The 20,063-nt window shown below is 32.0% G+C and overlaps 4 protein-coding genes and 1 long non-coding RNA gene across 7 annotated transcripts in view; 2 read left to right on the forward strand and 3 right to left on the reverse strand.

The window, feature by feature from the left end:
* The window catches only part of LOC145932736 (uncharacterized), a 122,403-nt gene that overhangs the window by 84,126 nt on the left and 18,214 nt on the right, over positions 1-20,063 (reverse strand). The window lies entirely within an intron of this gene.
* Vlet (COMM domain containing 10 protein valette) lies at positions 81-1,263 on the reverse strand. Its single transcript, XM_083054541.1, has 3 exons — positions 1,007-1,263; positions 484-847; positions 81-367 (listed from the first exon to the last, which is right to left on the reverse strand). The coding sequence occupies exons 1-3, from the start codon at positions 1,033-1,035 to the stop codon at positions 158-160; spliced, it is 603 nt and encodes a 200-aa protein (XP_082910667.1). The 5' UTR covers positions 1,036-1,263; the 3' UTR covers positions 81-157.
* Positions 1,400-2,785, forward strand: LOC145944623 (putative methylthioribulose-1-phosphate dehydratase). Its single transcript, XM_083053415.1, has 5 exons — positions 1,400-1,569; positions 1,678-1,772; positions 1,870-2,138; positions 2,221-2,422; positions 2,532-2,785. Exons 1-5 carry the CDS (start codon positions 1,498-1,500, stop codon positions 2,665-2,667), a joined length of 774 nt encoding a protein of 257 aa, XP_082909541.1. The 5' UTR covers positions 1,400-1,497; the 3' UTR covers positions 2,668-2,785.
* On the reverse strand, positions 2,815-4,964 carry LOC145943974 (CWF19-like protein 1). Its single transcript, XM_083052314.1, has 3 exons — positions 4,061-4,964; positions 3,289-3,940; positions 2,815-3,203 (listed from the first exon to the last, which is right to left on the reverse strand). Exons 1-3 carry the CDS (start codon positions 4,672-4,674, stop codon positions 2,904-2,906), a joined length of 1,566 nt encoding a protein of 521 aa, XP_082908440.1. The 5' UTR covers positions 4,675-4,964; the 3' UTR covers positions 2,815-2,903.
* Positions 8,684-20,063, forward strand: part of Sim (bHLH transcription factor single-minded) — a 41,979-nt gene continuing 30,599 nt past the window's right edge. The window contains exons 1-2 of one of the 3 annotated variants that reach the window (XM_083058945.1): positions 8,684-9,753; positions 10,367-10,653. Coding sequence is in view for 1 of the 3 variants with exons in the window: in XM_083058774.1 (XP_082914900.1) it covers positions 17,508-17,514 (7 nt within the window). In the remaining 2 variants the exon portion in view is untranslated. Of the gene's footprint in view, positions 9,754-10,280; positions 10,654-17,306; positions 17,515-20,063 lie in introns of those variants that run through there. The other 2 variants (XM_083058847.1, XM_083058774.1) reach the window with 2 other exon arrangements.

Raw genomic sequence — 20,063 nt, forward strand, 5'->3', positions numbered from 1 at the left:
TGTATAGATATAATTTTATAATTATAATTTTTATGTAAGAAAATGAATAAATAATATATATAAATAAATCTGTACATAAATTATGTAAAAATTGCAAAATATATTATTATATCATAAATCATTATCCATTTATAATACACGTGCATAATTTAAATATTTACATTTTGGTTTCTAGAGCATCTAGTTGAGTTTGAATTTTCTCTAAATTATAATAGAGATCTGTTAACTGTTTTTTGTCAAATTCCACTGTTAATGTAGATGTCTTATCACCAGTTAAACCAAGTTGAAGTAATGCTACAGGTCGTGCATCTTTGGAAATTGCAGAGGATGATGACTGCACATTTAAACACCAATTGATATCTTTCACCTTGTCAAATAATATAAAAGTATAATTAATCTTTTTTTTAAACCACCATGATTAATATAGATTAATTGCCATTAAAAAACTAAAGTTTCCTTCTATCTAAATTCATATTAAAATACCTGGATAGGAAACATAGATTTTTGCCTAAGATTTTCCACAATGCCTTTGCCATAAGTCATCCATGCATTTATAAAGATTGATATTTTCTCTTCGTCTATCTTAAGATTATCCTTCATGACTGTTTCCATAAGAGATGGCTTGACAACATTACACGCAGCTTGCGTGTAAATCAATGTAATAGTATCTAACAGAAGAATTAACTCATCTTTTGTTAAATCTAAAGAAACCAACAGTTTTTCTTCCTCCTCCTCATTAAATACTTTTGTATCAATGCTAGATTGCAGGCTTTGGCATATACGATTGACGAGAAGACGAAATTTGCTATTATCCAGCCGAGCCACTATCGTTAAACCTTGCTCTAATCTATAAAAAATAATACAAATAAAAATTGCATTTTTGTATTTCTGTTAAATGATAAATAATTATGACCATTTTAACTAAGATAATACATAACAGAACACATAATTATTTATAGAGTTCTTCATAAATAATTTGAGAGATGAAATACTTTAGTATGCATACTTTGAAGTTACGTTGATCCAAGCAGCCATTATATATAATCAGAGAAATAAATCTCTCTATATATATATCATTTCTCTTTTATAATATCTTAATTTTCATAACTCTATCTCTCACGCTTGTAAAAACCTAAACTATTGTTGCACTGTGCACGTGATATTTAAACAATAATGAATGACTTTTGACATTTCTCATTCAGTAAACATTTCTCATTCACTATACTCTGACCACGATACTCTTGTCATAGAGCATGAATAAACTAGATACCATCATCCTTGAGACCTTTGTGTTCCAAAACTTATTGAGAAATGTCCAAATTTTTTGTCCAGAAGCTGTCTTCCATACATATGCAAATCTTTATACATATATGCACATAAATATTAATGCATTAATATTCGAAAATAACACATCTTTATATCCCATTATATATCACTGTTTTGTTATCTATGTGATAAAGATTCTACTTTGATAGATACAATTACGCAGTTGCTCTCATGGTGGAAAGTCTTCCATTCATTTTACAAGAGAAAATGTCATTGGAAGCTTACGATCCCAACTATGACAAAGTATGATACAGGCTATTTATATAAGTGATATCATAATTTATATAAAATTAAATTTTACAATTAATGAATTTATCAAATTATTCTAAGAAAATTGATTATTTTTTACAGGAACATCCAAGAAATCTTATTCCAGAACTGTGTAGGCAATTCTATCATCTTGGATGGGTAACTGGTACAGGAGGCGGTATCTCAATTAAACATGAGTTAATATTTATAATATTATTTGTTCTAGAAAGAATTTATTTTTATGAAAAATTATGATTGGAAATATTAAAATATTTATTAAAATTTTTGTTACAGAGATAAGATCTACATAGCTCCTTCTGGTGTACAAAAAGAGCGAATGATGCCCAATGATATGTTTGTACAAGATATCAATGGAACAGATTTGGAGTTACCACCACTAGAAAAGAAATTAAAGAAGTCACAATGTACTCCTCTATTTATGTGTGCTTATTTAAGGAGGAACGCAAGTGCTGTGATTCATACACATTCTAAATTCGCTGTAATGGCAACATTGTTATGGCCTGGAAAAGAAGTCAGGCTCACTCATCTTGAGATGATAAAAGGTATGCATTTAAATTATTTTAAAGATAATTTATACGTAAAAATGAGAGTTAAAGATGATTTAAAATAGTTTAATTAATGCAGGTATATGGAATCAAAAAGAGGGTAAAGCATATCGTTATGATGAGGAATTGGTAATACCGATCATAGAAAACACTCCTTTTGAGAAAGATTTAAGAGATGATTTAGATGACATTATCGTTCGTTATCCTGAAACTTGTGCAGTATTGGTACGCAGGCATGGGATTTATGTATGGGGTGATTCTTGGCAGCAGGCAAAAACTATGTAAGTTACTTCATTCATGTATTATCAAATGTTTTTCCATAGCAAAATAAAATTTATTTGTAATAATTTTTTATTTTAATCTTTAAAATGTTTTGTTTCTTTTTTACAGGACAGAATGTTATGATTATTTGCTTGATATTGCTGTTCAAATGAAACAATTTGGATTAGATCCACGGGCAACCCCAAGTGATTATGAATTAAAATACCAAGCAAATGATACATCAGAAAATATGTCAATATTTTAATACAAATCCAATTTTTATCATAAATCTATATATCCTGAAATTATATACATATTTTAGATATTAAATGTGCATATAAAAAATGTTTATACAAATTAAAATAAAAAATGAATTATGAGAACTCTGATTACAGAAATTATAAATATATAATTATAAATAGAACTGCTTATATTTCATCTATTAGTGTATACATTTTTTATGGATATAAATCATAATTATTTAAAAAGTAGTATAAATTTTTAAGTATCTATGTCAAATAGCACGAATTGTTTCCTAATTTTCTTTGCTAGCTCAGTTTCTTCCTCTTGACTCATATGACAATCCTTCCAATCGGATCTATCATTGATATCTAATATCCTGTCGGACGCTAATACTTCTCTGCCGAATTGTAAAGGGAAATCTTTTTTAATCCTGTAATATAACATCTCTCCGTTCGGTAATTCTACATAAAAATATAGAACACCAGGTTTTGCAATCTGCTGTAAATCTGTATGCTGTGGCAACTCCATTATTTTGAAGTTATTACATTCAGCCAGTTCCTAAACAGAAGTTCATACATATTAAATGTTAGATGCAACAATGAAGAACCCATATTAAGCTGTAGTATTATAAAAAGAAAAATACCTCAAACATTTCTTTCAGGGCTGGTGCTTGATTTTTATGAACAGGTACTGCTTGGAGTTGACAATGAGATGTTTTGAAATTTCTCTCAAAAAATACTGGCACTCTGTCAGTGCTTTCATAGTATTTTGTCACTGATTTCTTGTAAAGATCCATTTCCTCCTTCACATTTTTCGGTAGGATTGACAGACTCTGATGATGTGTTATTGGCAAAATTAAGAGATGATCCTCTACCAAACCACCCTTTGCTAATGCTAAATAGATCTCTGTACCAACAGAAATCACCAGATGCTTGGACACCACTGGACTGGATAGGCAGAACCAGCATTTTGATTGATCAAATTCCAGTTTTGACTTTTTATTGCGATTATCATTCTGATGTCGCGATCTCTTCCCATTGTCTTTAGAATCCATATCATAGAAGAACTGTGTGCGAGTTTGATTTTGCGACATTGGATCATCAGATAGCATAGATTTGGGATATGGACTCGATGTTTCGTCTGTTGTTTTCATAATTAGATCTGATAACCTACTTCTATCAACAGGTGTTAAATTCAATGCATACAACCATTTTTTCTTGTCAGCATTCATTACTGGTGCCAGAGCTAAAAACCTAGTGGCTATTTCCATATTTCCATCGCCCTGATTCTGATTCCTGTAATAAAAATATTGAGATTTGAAACACAAGCCTTAATTTAAACATGGTAATTTTTATACAAGAATTTTTCAGATCTATGTTAAAAAATAGTTTGAAAATTTTCAAAAATATATTTACCTGTACGGTGGCCGTTCGTAATAAATTCCTTCCAAAGCTGAGACATGATATCTAGGTTTAATGTGAGTAGCGAGCCAAGCAATTAATTTGGAACCCTGATACTTGCATTCTGGCTTATTACTGTCAAGATTAGTTATGCCATCCGACCACGGGGACGTCAATAAGATATCCACACCGCGAAAACTCGGTTGGCCTTTTAAGCAACTGTTTCTGATTGATATAACGTCATGTTCGTTGAAATATATGTCTTTGTTCTCAGTCGATGCTTTCTCAATTCCACTGAGATATGCTATTTTAAGACCTGAACTAGCAGTATAAAGACCACGCTTTCCGAGATAGGTGAGATTTTGACATATCTCGTATCCATCCCCATCTGCATAATGTTTCAGATCAGATTCCCTGTTAGGGCCAATAATATACGTCGCCACTGGAATAGTTTTTTCGCAAGATTTGTAGGGCTCCAACTCGGAATTATCTTCATTGAAAAAATTGCCGACGCATAACAAGAAATCAAATGGCCCACTCTTCTTGTTGATAGCGTCCACTTTGGAGAATAAGAATTTAAAGTGTCCTTCCACGTCTCCGCAAATAAGAACTTTCTGTTTATCACTCATGTCTAATAATATAATGTGCAATAATATGCACCGATTTACGATATCAATAAAACTAGTTAATAACAATGTTTCATTGCTTTTCTCAAATACTCCAGAGAGTATCTCAAGAAAAAGAATTCTTTTGATTATCTCTATAAATACTATTTGGGAGGTTTTTCCAATTTGATCACCGGTTGATGAAATAACGCCTTCAACCTCGTATTGAGGTTTATAAATACTATTTTATTTTATATAGGTTAAGTCACGTTAAATCTATTTTTAGAGGTTTGTTTTCATTCTGATTTGAGTCATAGAAAATAAAATGTCAAGAGTGAATGTCACTAGTAAAAAGAGGAAGAGAGCATATGTGATTGATTATTAAAATTAGGGAATTTAGAGATTTGAGAACCAAAAATATATTTCTTATCTAAATTAATTAGCATATATGTATTAATTTTTTTAGATAATATTATTGTATGATAATTGTAAAATTAATATATTATATTTGCAATGACGAGTTTATTAGAGAGAAAGAAAAATAAGAGAGCATGTCAAAACTAATTATCAAATAATGATATATAACTTAAAATAATGTCCAAAAAAATTCTAAGGATCTTAGAATTAAATTTCTGTATCCAGTAATCAATTAGAACATTAGACAAAATTAATTATTAGACATTTTATTTAATTAGCTATCACGAATTGATTAATGCGATGACTGATTTCTGAAAGTACTAAATATACATATTTTTTATTTTGTCTTAATAACAGCGATTATATAATTTGTTTCTAAGAATGGGGAAATATGTGATGAATAAAAAATGTTATTATTAATTTTTTTTTAACAAAGTTTTAAAATGGGAAGTTAAAGATTTGAAAAATATATTTATATATAAGAAATGTAAAAAAAAATTGTTTATTTTAACTAATTTTCACGATCTCAATAAATATATTCTACAAAATATTTTTGCACATATATTTTATAAATACCCTTTATAATATTTTATAAATATTTTTGCATATACTTTTATTCATAGATTGCTCGGAAAATAAAACAAATTGATTCACTTTCTTGAAAAAAAAAAATGACGAAATGGTCAAAGATAGAGCTTTTTGATCACGTGATTATTGTATAAAATAAAACAGAGAATGTCAATTTTTATTCTACATGTAGCAATTAAAATAGCAATTAAAGGTCGACTCCAGAATAATGAGGAAACTTGCTGTCGACAATTCGCAAAATAAACAAGTTTGCTTTTTGCAATGAAGAAAAAAATCTCTTTCTCGTTTCAATATATAAATAATAAAATAATATAGATTCGAAGCTAAATCAAGATTATCAAAATTCTCTGTTATTATTTTGTAAAAAAAGTTAAATTAATATAAAATCAAATTAAATACATATTATAAAGCATTTACATCATAGAAAGATTTATTGCTAATAGCTGGAAATGTTTCTCGATAATTTAGACACAGTGATGTGAAATTGTTGTATTGACAATTATTGAAATGTATAGAAATTAAAATTAAAAAAAAATACCGGAAACAAGATGAATCGCCAGACAATGAAAGAGTGATTCTGAGAAGCAAATATTTAAAAAAAAAATGTATTCAAAGTTTTTTAAAATGAAATCAGTATTATCATTGATAAACAGATTGATAAACAGATTCAATTATAAGTATAGCAGTGCAAACAGTGAAATCTTATTAAGAGAAATTAATTAGTGATAGTGACTAATTTTTTCAATGAAAATCTTGCTGTCATAATCAATGAAACACAGAAATATGCAAAGTGTTGTTAGTAAAAATTAGTGAAATATTCATCGATCTTATCACTATTTTAATCATAGTGATTTTCACTGATTCGAAGAAGAGATTTAAGAGAATATTTTTTTCATTTTTGAAACACAAACAGTGCTAATGGTATATAATTTCATTTATTAAAATCTTATTGCTGAAAATATTGATAAGAACTTTTCAAATTTAAAAATATATATTAATAAAAATATAATCAAACAAAAAGCGAAAAACAGGTAAGATTTCACTGTTTACAGTGTATATACTTATAATTGAATCACTGCTTATTAATGTGTGATAATACATTTTGATTCCATTTAAAAGAAGCTTTGGACTAAAATAAAATATTGGAAAGAATCGCGAGACAAAAAGAGAAAGAAATATTTTCTTCTTTATGAATATTTGTTCCTGAAAAAACAATCTTCTCTCTTTTCATCTCGCGATTTTTGTTTTCACAATATTTTTTTTATTTTAATTTCTATGTAGAAATTTTCAAAAATTGCCAATGCAGCAAAAGAGAGAAAATACCGATAGAAAATTACAGCATTTCAAAAAACATATGCTGCTGTCAGAATTCGATCATTAAATAAGATAAATATAAAAATTCTAAATCCCTACAGTCTAAGCTTCTATTGTCTACTACTACAATAGTTCAGTAAGCTGAAAATTATTTTCACGTGTGCAACATGTGTTGACCATCTGGAGTTTTGGGACCATTGTAATAAATTGTTAAATCTAAATGTGAAGTGCAAGGTGAAAGATGCAAGGTACAGGTTGGTTTAAAAGAACAGGTCCGCAATTAGTAAAAAAAGCACAAAGACAGTAACCGACAGCGTATTATAGAAAAAGAAATTTATGTAAAAATAAAAATGTCTCGCGCACGTATTCTTATATACGAGAGTTCTGAAAAAAATATAGTGAATATATAATAATATATAAGTATAATTCTTAAATTTTTCAGCAATAGAATTATTTTTTAAAATTATTTTTAAAATACAAATATATATAAAAATTAATCCTATTATAATGTAAATGAGAGTACACGAGCATAATTGAGTTAATAGACTATATTAGTACAAGTTCATAATAAATTGTATTATGAAAGTTGAAAAAACAATCAATTTCCACAAATATATAATAATATATAAGTATAATTCTTAAATTTTTCAGCAATAGAATTATTTTTTAAAATTATTTTTAAAATACAAATATATATAAAAATTAATCCTATTATAATGTAAATGAGAGTACACGAGCATAATTGAGTTAATAGACTATATTAGTACAAGTTCATAATAAATTGTATTATGAAAGTTGAAAAAACAATCAATTTCCACATCCGTTGCACTTTCCATTGAAATTTAAACATTATTAAAAACGACAAAAATTTTCTATGACAGAATGTGCCACGTCCTCGTGTTCATCGTCTCTCGGCGCAGAAAATGTGTGAACGGCCTCACGTAAAGCATCCCTGTGTATTGCATAAAGTAATACCCACCCCCGTATATGGTAGTGCGCAGAAGCATTAAAAAACGAGTGCAAAATGGAGAAGATGCTCTCTCGCGGCGGCACAAAAGAGTCCATTGCGAAAGAGACCGAGAGGAACAGAGAAAGCCGAAGAGTAATATACATATACCAGCGGAAGCAGAGGGGATACCTACATAGATGTCACGTGGGCGTGACCGAGAAGTTGGAGAATTTGCACCAATGAGATGAGAGAGGCGTTATCTTGGTATATAGTTACTCTCTACCCCGATACATAAGCGGAAGCTGCAATTGTGTGCGGCTGCGTTATCATCCCCCGCATAAGCATGTCACGCAGATAGATAGAGGAAGGTGAAGATTCTCTACGGAGTATCAGAGAGAGAGCGAGAGAAATTGATTCCGTGCTACGTGAAATATAGATAGAATCCTAAGAAGCGAATAGCAAATTACAGAGGATACATGGAGAAGATGTGATAGGGATTCATAAGATACAAACACATAACTCTATCAATGAAAAGATGGGTGGCTGCCCCTAACGCTACCCAGCTAGATTTGCAAGATGTTCTCTCTATGAACGTACATTATGTTAAAGCCGATCTGGTGGTAGGCAAGAGAGAGGGAGAGGGATGGAGAGAAGGAGAGATGCGCAAAGGTGCGAGAAAAGGATAGCGGTGGGCGGGGGCGACAGATCTCGGCCGCTTGGTCCACGCTTGGCGGGGAGTCCAGCGTGCACGGTGCATCCAGTTGTACCAAATACGCGCGGCTCTGTTTAATGGTACACACGTGTGACGCTTGTAAACGCCAGATGAATTGACCACGTAAGGTGCGTGTATCAGTCGCTGCTAGTGACGAAACCGCTGTACCAGACTCTAACAGCATCACGACGCTGGAGCGACCGTCTCCGAAGCGGAGAACAAACGTCATCGTCGTCGAAAAGGGACGCGCCGCGACGCGAACGTAAAACGATTATCGCGAGCGTTTAACAAGTGATTACGCGAATCTCGATTATTTGAGATAATGGTACTTGGCTGCGATTGAAAGAAGAGAGTGTGATTGTTTGATCGTAAAGTGTACAACAAATATTGATTTTGTTGAGGAAAAAGAAGAGACAGGACATTGCGGACATTCATTAACATTTCATAAAAAGAGCTGCGAAAGTGAGTGTATTCGAGTGGTAATTCATTTATTCAAGATGTCATCTCGATATAACTGAGAAGAGTGAATTGCTTCAGTTATCGAATTGTTATACAGTGTATGTAGTGATCCTTTAAGGATTAAAAGACTGTAAAAGCTGACGACGTGGTTAATAATTGACTCTATTTTAAATCGAACAGTGTGCATTTTTATATGACAGAACTGTATTATTTTCATTAAATAAAACCGTGAATCGTGTGACAAACATTTTCATGAGATAAAAGATATGTTTTCCGAAATAATTGACATTTTAACTTCATTGCGAATAAAAGTATACAATTCCGAATGTGCTTAGGAGTCATTTAAAAGAGTGTAACTCGTGTTATTCGTTCATTAAATTATTACAATCTCGCGTAAGTTGACTACTAAAAAAATGTTGCATAGTGCGCGATTTAATTGAACGAAATGGATTACATAAAAATATAGTCGACTATTCAAATTCCGACGGAAAGACGATGAGACGATCCTGAGAGTGACAGTGCGATCAGTTTAATTAATAAAAAACAGAATATATCAGAATATCAGTGCAAAATAACAATCAATGCATTTATTTAGTGCATTTTAATGGTTTTTTTTTTTTTTTTTTTTTTCAATAAAAAACTATGAAAAGCCGCTTAGCAATAGGTATTTAAAAGAATAGATGTGCAAAAAATGAGATAAATTCGCGGAAATAAAACAAATATATTTCACACAGATTTAATTCCGATAGCTTAATAAAGACAGAATATATATAAAATTATTAAATAGTGCATGATATTTAAAGACATAAAAAAAAGTGCAATTTTATTTCTGAAGTTATAAAATTAAACATAAATATATGTATAATGATAATGATAATAAAATAATATTATTTATAGCAGTCATTTATATGTGAATAAATAAATATATAACAATGAAAATATACAGAAAAATTAAAATTGAGCAAAAGTAAGTAGTAAAGTATTGCTTCAAAATAAAATAGTACTTTAAAATAAAATATGTATTTTGTTGCTAATTAATAAAATTATTTAAGTATGCAATATTATAACAAAATAATTCTCCCATAACATAAAGCTATCTATCGTAAAAAAATTTTCTATTATAAAAATTTTTGCACAAATATAAAGTTAGAATTAACAATTACTATAATAGCGCATTTAATTATACAATAAACAACTAGAGATTCGTGTATTCGTATGTATTAGCATAACTACATACATATAGCTAAGGTGATTTAAAAAATCCTTTGTGAAATTAGAATTTTAGAGCGAATAAATGATATAAAAATGAGATCTCGCGACTGAGACTCTTTCTACACGTAAGAATACGATTGAAGAGAGTGACAACCGAGTCGGAAATGGCGAAGAAATTTGAGGCATCTCTGGAAATGTGTCAAGTATCGTCGGCTTGATAAGAGTGCGCGTCTCGAGGGAAGTTGACCGTACCGAAATCACTTTCCTGCCGAAAGGGAGACTAATTGGTTCCAGCCTCTCTTCTCCCCTTCGATCCCGACGGATTCCGATGAAAGGCCCGCTCTCATTAAAGGTTCGTAAAACAATCGATGACGAAGATTTGCACAAAGATGTTCAATATCGCAAGCGAAAAAAATATCGCAATTATATTTGAAAAAAAAAAAAAAAAAAAAAAAAAAAAGATATTTATTTGATATAAAAAAATGTGCAACAGTGTTTCAACTGTACATTGAAGTATCGATTATATTAATGCAAAAATTAATTTGTGGTTAAAATTAATTGCTATTCTTTTCTTAACAAGTTGAATTAATTTGGAACAAATAACTCTGATTTTTTGAATGCTATTTAATTATTATTTTCTAGTTATCTATACAAGAGGCACAGAAAGGCACAGAAAGTTCTTCTCTATATTTCTATGTGTGTGTGATAGATATAAAAATACAACTTCTTCCCTTTTCTCTCTTACACATATGCATACGCATATTCTGAGTGATAATTATCCATTGAAAATATAATGCGTATTCTTCGTCGATTCTTTATCGTCGCATATCCACAACAATCAGAGTCGAAACTTATGTCAACCCGCATTCGTCGATATTTTCAATATATCTCCCTTCGATATCTTTAATGTTTCGCATGAGTAATCTTTCGTAATCATTGAAATCTTTGTATTTCACGTATTACGACATGCATCTGCACACAAACAGCGTGAGAAAGAAGTAGAAATGCTTGGGCAATCGATCGTCTGAAATCGTTGCCTTATACATTCATGTGTATGTATTAAAATTATTTATGTATCAAATTTATTTATAATTTATTTATTTATATAACATTAAATATTAATTAAATATTAATAAAATTATAGGACATTATATTTGTCCATTAGCATATGATAATGTTAACAATACATAAATAATGCTTTTGTGTAATGTAAATAATTGAATTTTATAAGCTTCTCATATAGAATATTGATGAAAAAAAGTGATTTTGGTATATATATCTCACTACATTATCATAATATTGCCAATAGATTTAATTTGAATAACAATGCCATTACATTTTATACGTTTCCAGCAAATTTTGATATTAATTAACATTTAAATTAACAATTATATTAAAAGTTGCAATGCAAACATATCTTTTAATATCAGTCTCTAATATAAGAATTTAATAAGGAAATAGATTTTATATTATTTTCTCACAGGTGTAATTCGAGTGCGCGGATGCAGGTAAATTGTTCGCAGAGCTTCGAATTTATCTTGATATTGTGTTACGGCACCCGCATGATCTTTCACACGTGACACACAATGTATAAATCCCTTCACTCTTCTGCTAATACTGAGATTGATTTTCTTTTTCGAAATGCCATCTCACGGTTTATTCCAACTAAAAGACTGAATTAATTTAAATACTAAAAAAATGGTTGTGCTAGAAAGCATTTCTGCTTTATATACAATTTCATCCATTCGCGCGAATGTAAAAATTAATTGAATACACTTCTTGAAGATAAGCTTATGAGGGGAAAAAAGAAATATATGCGTTAATGACAAATACAGAAAATATTGTATTATCTAGTCGAATTTTGTCGACTTTTTTTCCTAAAAATCTTCCTTTAAAAATGTTAAGCAACAGCATGCCTGGCTGAAACTCTGCGATGAAAAAACTAATTCCCAAACTCGTTAAATTATTTGTTCTTAAAACATCCGATACATTTCTCCGTCATTAAATCTCGATCTGAATATTTTTCTAGAGGAGTCATCTTTCTTCGAGAGACCATATTCTCTGAGCAAATCGTAAATCTCTTCCGAGCGCGTCATTAAAATATCCATGCATCGAGAATGCACCTACTCAGCCATCTCGCGTCTAAAAGCGCCGTCGTGGCAAAAGGGGTTGAAAAGCGTGATTTATCCGCTCGTGAGCACGCGCCGCGCGTATGAAACGGATCGTGTGAAACAGACTATTTTCGTGTCACCGTACTCACGCGCGAGCGCCGGATTCTCATTTCGCCGACGAGGGTGAAAGAAAAGAAAAATAGGAGGAAATGCGACGTTAGGTAAATAGAAACGTGCACGTAATGCGTCGCAACAGGCGCGAAGAGGCGTGTCACTTCCTGAAGCAATTTGTAGTAAGAAAACTGTCGGACGTGATCCTTGTCCTTGTGATGTCCTGACCGGTGTACCCTTTTGCGGCTCAAAAATCGCGCCAAGACTTATGTAGGTTTACGTCTATGAACAACTGTCACGACGAGATAAACCGTCGGATTTGCGCTCTTCGGATTTATTCATCGAGACTTTATTTTCAAACTTTTTTTCAAATACCGAATTACCATCGTCACACTTGACCTGACGCTAAGTTCCTGTATATATGTAATCCCTTTAATATTATTTACATCCTTTCGATTAATAGAGAACATGAGAGTACAATCTTCTTTTCACAAAAAAGAGATAACACAACAGTTTTTTTTACATTGTAAAAATAAACTGAAGATTTTTGTGATGTGGCTAAAGGTTCTAAAAAAATACTGAAAAAATTCTAATTTGAATGCCCTGATTGACAGTGGGAAGGAAATTGGTTGTTTTTTTAGACCTAGCGCAGATTAAGCAGAGGATTAACACAGATTTTTCAGAAAAATGTGATACAGATAATAAAATTAATTTTTTGCAACTTCTTTGATAGAATCACGTAGAGATCATTGCATAATACGGCTCAGATCGTTGGACAATTAATCAGGCAATTCGCGAATCGTTCAAAGGGGGGCATTCATCGTGACGCGCATATGTACCTATAACTACAATGATAATAGTAATTCATGAATGTGGTTTGGTCGCGACGGCTAATAATAGCGCGATCGTAATGGTGGTGGCAATAATTGAATGAACCGCGCGCGAGTGCACGCCTTACAACATCCTGGCACGTGCGTAAACAGCTCTTAGGTAATTCAGGGTGACGCCTGACGTATATGTGCGTGTATATGCAAAACGCTCGCAAACAGCAACGCGCTTTTCTGGAGAAATTTCGCGCGTGAACACGCGCCGATCATTACTTCTCTGCGCGGGAGCTATGGAGATTTTTAATCCTTTGAATTTTCAAATCATATCCGCGAATGCTCCGGAGTTTCAGAGCCAAAAAAACTTCTAATATTAATTTACACACTCGCAGTATCTCTAATAACTAATAAAGATTATTTATAAATAATACAGACTCTATTTCAAATTATTCGCATTTTTGTTATATAAAATAAATTCTTGCATAAAATTAGATTAAACAAAAATTTAATAAAACAGATAAATTATGATAGAATGCGGTATAAATTTCTGCGAGAACACTCTATATTGCTGTTTATTGTTTTAAGTTTAAAAAGAAAATATTGGTGACGGAAGAGTTATTAAAGTCGACCAGTGTTTCTATATCACGCGTTACTGCTTCGTTACCGCTGATTATAAGCATGACCAACCGGAAGAATTATATTATAAATTGTTGACACATTTAAGAGATTAATGTCTCCATAACAAAACGCAATAAATATAAACATTACGATACACGATAGTGAAGATCGTGTGTTCCGTTAATATTAATGAGTTTCGAATGGCGAAAATATGGAACAGAGAAAATACACTCCGCAAAATAATTAAGGGATCAAACAAAATTGTCTAAAAAGTAGGCAAATTTTAAATCGCTGTAACTTTGTTTCAAAAAATGAGAATTTAAATTTTAAAAAAGGATTTCAAGCTTTAAAACTCTTTTTAAAAATTTAAATTCTTATTTTTTGAAACAAAGTTACGGCTATTTAAAATTTGCTTATTTTTTAAACAATTTTTTTGATCCCTTAATTATTTTGCGGAGTGTATAAAATATTTTTTATTGTAAATTATTTTTTCCCCAAAAATGTGTAATATAAATAATTTTTTCTTTCATAAACTTTGTTTCTGATTTTATTCTTTTATAAAACTCTAACAAAAAGAAGTATATAATGAAAAATTGAATTAAATAGCTATCCAGAGGTAAAGTTCTGAAAACTTTTCAAAATAAAAGTCAAATTTATTCGTTCTCGTCTCATTCGCGCGCTTGAGTTAATATTTTTATCAGTGAAACGAAATCTTAGGTGGAACAAAATTGGAGGACCGACCTTCCTTTCCTCCCCCTCCCGTCCTAGGAATAGTTTACGCGTCTTATTTTACTACCTCATAAAATCTACGGACATTACATAAAACGGGGTAATGCCAGAACAGAGAGAGGCTTTGTCTCGCAGCTCTCTCGAAAGCCACGCGGACGTAAACGTGTCCGGCGGAATCACAATGTATAGCGCATTGAGTTTCTCGCAGACGGGAAAAATAGAGAAAGGAAGAAAATCTCGCGTCGACACGTAAAAATTTTCGTCCCGGTTTATGTTTATGTTCTCCCTTGTTTATTGTCTCGACTAATATAGCGTCGAGCGATTCGATGCATGATGTATCGATAGTGATTTGCGCGCGGACTGTTGAACGGTGAATAATCCTTACCAATAACAATTAATCTTTAATGGTTAGAATTTTTTAAAATCAAAAATTCATGATATATGTAATTGAGAAAGTGTCATCTAGACATTTAAAATAATTTATGATGTACTAGTACAAGAAGATATAATTGAATTAATAACATTATTTTCATAATTGATAATCTCTATATAATATTATATGATTATATTATAATTAATTTCTGTAATATATATAATATTTATCGTACTGTTAATATTATATAATAATACATATATTAATCAATATTAAATTAATTAGTAACATTATCCCCATATAGCTTATATAATAGATTTTTATAATAAGACGTATCATATATATTGTCTCAAATATAACATTTTCTTAATATTGAATTTCGATAATGTATTATGATAATCGAATAAAAAAATCGAGATATAACTGCGAATTGCAATTAATCTTTCTTAAACAATACTTGATATAATTTCTATTAAGACGTATCTTGCACATTTCAATTCCACATATATCACTCTCTACTGTTATAATATATATTCGCGTTACTGCTATGGCACTTTAACTCATTCGATTTCTGTATGTAGATCGTTGCGAGGGCAGGGGGAGGGGAAGAGTACACGAATTTCAATCGTGACTCTGGTCCAGACGCATTGGGACAGATTTCCGTAACTGTCCGGCGGTGGTCGAGATCAGAAAGGCCGCAAGCCGCAGCTGGAACACGCTCTCGCCCCGGATGACCGGATAGATGAAGACGGCTTAAGCGTTTGGACATGTGTAGAAACACGAAACTCGAAACTTCCTACACACCTACCGGACAGTCCTAGTTATCCGATCGATATTAATGCGTGATCTACGATCTCGAGATCCGCTCGGGACCGACTGGCAAATCGCCGACGAATTACCAATCACCGCCCTAGAAGATTGTCGCAAGAGAGAGAACATTCAAGATAATCCCATAAAAAATGACAAATCATAGATAATATCTATCATAGATAAAATTTTTAAAATTAGTATTGTAATAGAGTTAAATGCTAAGAAACATTAACGATATCAATTATAAAATCGTGTAAATAACTGAAAAGCATCAAGAAATTTTTCTCATTATAATTTTTTAAAAATAATTCCTTGAAATAATAAACGTTTCAGTATGCTGTCAATATATGTATATCAATATTAGACAAATTTTTTTAAATACAAATTTATCTATAATAATTAAATGATGCGGTGATAATATTTTATGGATATTTTATATATCCCTGATTAATCAAACAGAAATGAAATGAAATTAATAGCTGCGAGAATCTTTAATGTAACATCATATTGTTATGAAAAATGATTCATCTTATCTCATGTCTCTTTCGAACTCTACGATTGACCTTTAATTGTTGCTGACTATCTGCGATACCTTGATCTCCATAGTGTAATATATGACACACATATCGAGAATATGATTAGCGAAACAATACTCATACGAGTGAAGAAGGACACAGATATAATAACAATTTAAAGGACTCTACACCATGCGCGGATGAGCGAAGTGTATTTGTGATTTGATAATCTCGCAAAGTCTACGAATCAGCATATCGTGTAATGACTCAGACGTTGATATCTCAAGCACGACGAAGATTGTTGTGTCATCTTAGCTCGCTTAGCTCGCACCAGCAGATGCAGAAAATTTTCCTATCAAATTTAGAAATCGGCTTGAATTTGAAAAACTGTTATTTCTCAGTTTTGATTTTAAGATCATACACAAATTTATCATCTATCACGTTCTGACGTTTAATACTTTAAGTTGGACAATAATAATTTCAGAATTATATTGATACTTGTTCAATTATCTTGGTAACTTAAACATTGTCTTTCTAAAATCAAGATGTTCAAAAAATAATATAGATAAGCCTTTAATCAGACAATCTGGATGCTATGTATTTAAGTCACAGTGCAATATATTATTATATATAATCAGCATAATATATAAGTAATTCTCGCTCATAACACATGTCTCTTGTGTACCAACATTTTCCGACGATTAACCGCTTGATTATACTTCCTTTTGCGCGCGTTTGCATATGACACGCGTAACATACGCGCGACGCTGACACCGGTGCTCGTCATTTAAACGGGTACCGCCCTGGGTGTGAGAAACCCGTGCTACTCCCCGTACGCGTAAATCCCACATGACTAAAAAGAAGCCGATAGTGGGGGGATACGCGATGTCGGGATGTCGAGGACGCAAGACCGAAGTTTAGTTTTGCTTAAGACAACCTTAAGTTGCATCGTTCTTGTCCCCCGATCCTTTCGCGACAGTCAGGGGATGATCCTGACTCTAGTCGATTTCGAAGAAAAATTTCGCATCTACAAGTGACCATGTTACACCGTTACACCGTATGTAATCGATATTTTGGATCTAAATAAAATATTCAACATACAAATCTCCAACGTCATGAAACGTGAGTTGCATTTATAGCGTTTTATAATTTTCACACTTATTTAATATAAAGAGTATTTATGAAATATTCAATTTTATTAAAAATTAGTTATAGATAATGATGAATCTTCTTTTATGGTATATCAGTTTTTAAATAATATATAATATCTAAGCTTTAAATATAGAGATTAATATCATATGTATAATGTTCTTTATATTCTGCAGTATCTAAAATTCAGACAAATTTAATTTGATAAAAATAGAGAACTTGATATTTTCTTTAAAAATATAGAAATCAGAAATCGACACACATACACACAATGGTTATAATCGGAAGTGTTAATAGTCGTAACTATCGTATCGCTTATCGACGATATTCTTGCGTTACTTTTGCCAGACACGATCGGCGACTTCCAATAATCCCGCTAAATTGGCAGAGCGACCGGGTCCAAGTTCGGCCGGGTGTGTCGGCGGGTCGGTCCAACGAAATGAGAGAGAAATCGCGAAATAAAAGAACCGACCAACGGCCGAGGGAGCTCTCGACGGGATAATAAAAAGAATATCGCGGGTCGCCACGGTAGTCAACCCCTGGCCGGTGCTTATGGCACTTTACCACGCGAGACTTGCAAATTTCGCCAGGTCTCTGGCGCGCTTTATTTTTTCATCGTTCCGCTTTGCGACAGAAAAAGATTATTGTCACAATCGTAATGTGTCATTAAAATTTGGGAAAATTACTGCACAAGTAAAATGAGAAATTATGAAGTAAAATGAAGAAATACGAAGTAAAATGAGAAATTACGAAGTCAATTCAAGAAAAAATTTAAATAACATAATTTTTATATAAAAAATTTAACATATCATATATATTATATATGTATAACAAAAAATATTCTTTTTCCTAAAAATAATTTCAGATATAATTAATCAATTTTATTTCGTCAAATTTTTTTTGGCTTCAAAAAGCTTGATTTGAGGGATCTGTAAGTTTTGTTTTTTGTTTATGACATTTCTTAATTTTATTTTTAATTCCGTGAAAATCTTCCTTATCCAGGAGTATCGCGATGGCCGTCTGGTATAGTAACATCGCACGAAAATAATCGTGCACGTGCCCAAAGTGTGATAAACACGAGCAACGCCATCGTTTCCCGAAATACAATCGCGCGCACGAGTTCGCACGCCGCGATATTTTAATTTCGCGATTCGCCGATACCTCTAGTGGGCACCACAATTTGATTACGGTAGAGGATGCTTCGTCAGCATAACAGACATCCTTGTTATTGTATCGATGTCCAAGGCTGCGCTGCCCATGTTCAGCCTAAAGCCTTTTCTCGGGAAGATACGGGTCAACCTTGAATGGAGCAATTCGTTGCTTACGAAAATTTTTCCGGCAATCAACAAACAATCAATAAAGTTTAAATGCTTAATTAATTAATGAATTCTGGCGTGTCGTTTGCGGATTTTTTATGGAAAGTTCTTTATCTTTAATTAAAAAAGCATACGCTTGAAATCTTTATTTTAACTTTGGAAATGTTTATTTTTTTTTCTTATGAAAATGCGATTAAAAGTCATTATATAATGCAATTTTTAAATCTCTTGAAAACATTATCACGATAAAATTGACTAAGATTTTCTCTCCCTTTTGGGGTCATTCTTCTCGCCTTTTGTAATTATTCTGTTTAATCATTTAATCTGATTGTTCAAGAATATTAGCATATTTCTCCATTAAAGTATGACTCGCTAACTTTATTCTTATTAATTTTATGTAATCCAAATAAATAGGGAATAGTTTATTTTTTCTTTCCTAATCGGTCGCGCACCGTCCGATTCCCACGCGTGCAATTCGATGCTTTTAAGCGATTTCCGCGTCGCGCAACCCATAAGCCCTATACGGCCCATAGCGAAAGACGATGCGTTAGTGTGAGCGAGTACATGCGTGAAGGTGAGAGAAAAGAAGTTCTATATCTACTGCACGCAGACAGGGCGGCATTTCATATTGGATGTGTGACGGGCATGTAATTATCCACAGCAGAATTTATTACATTTGATTTCTGCAAGTGAAACTTTTGTGTAGTACACTCATCATACATTTGAAAAAAATATGATTATCTATAAAAATATATCAAGATATAAAGCATCATCTAAAATAACAGAGATAAAAAAATCTATATTTAACATTTAAAAAATATTTTGGAGAGAAATAAAATTGTGCAATGAATTAATTTCAATGTTTGAGAAATATATCAAACTGTTTGGCTACAAAATAATATTTTTGCCGGAAGAGTGCATACGCTTATAGAACAATCATTGCCATTCTTTAATTAATATTTGCATTTTCATCACTTTTTTTGGCTATCATAGGAGAATGTGGTGAACAGTCGATTCCTTCTCGATGTCAAGCGACTCGTCCTTCTCTTATATTAAGAATCCTTAAGGCTTTCAAACCGAGCCTGTGTGCGCGCGGTACCTTCTCGCTCGCTGCTCCATTCTGCAGCGTCCACGAGACGAGTCGTGGTTTACTGGCGAGTCGAATGGCGAAGGCAACCAAGTCCGGGGACTTCAAAAACTCACCGG

This window comes from Prenolepis imparis, unplaced genomic scaffold, assembly GCF_030444845.1.
Source record: "Prenolepis imparis isolate NDT839.2.m4 unplaced genomic scaffold, iyPreImpa1.0 SCAF_1, whole genome shotgun sequence".
Taxonomy (NCBI): domain Eukaryota; kingdom Metazoa; phylum Arthropoda; class Insecta; order Hymenoptera; family Formicidae; genus Prenolepis; species Prenolepis imparis.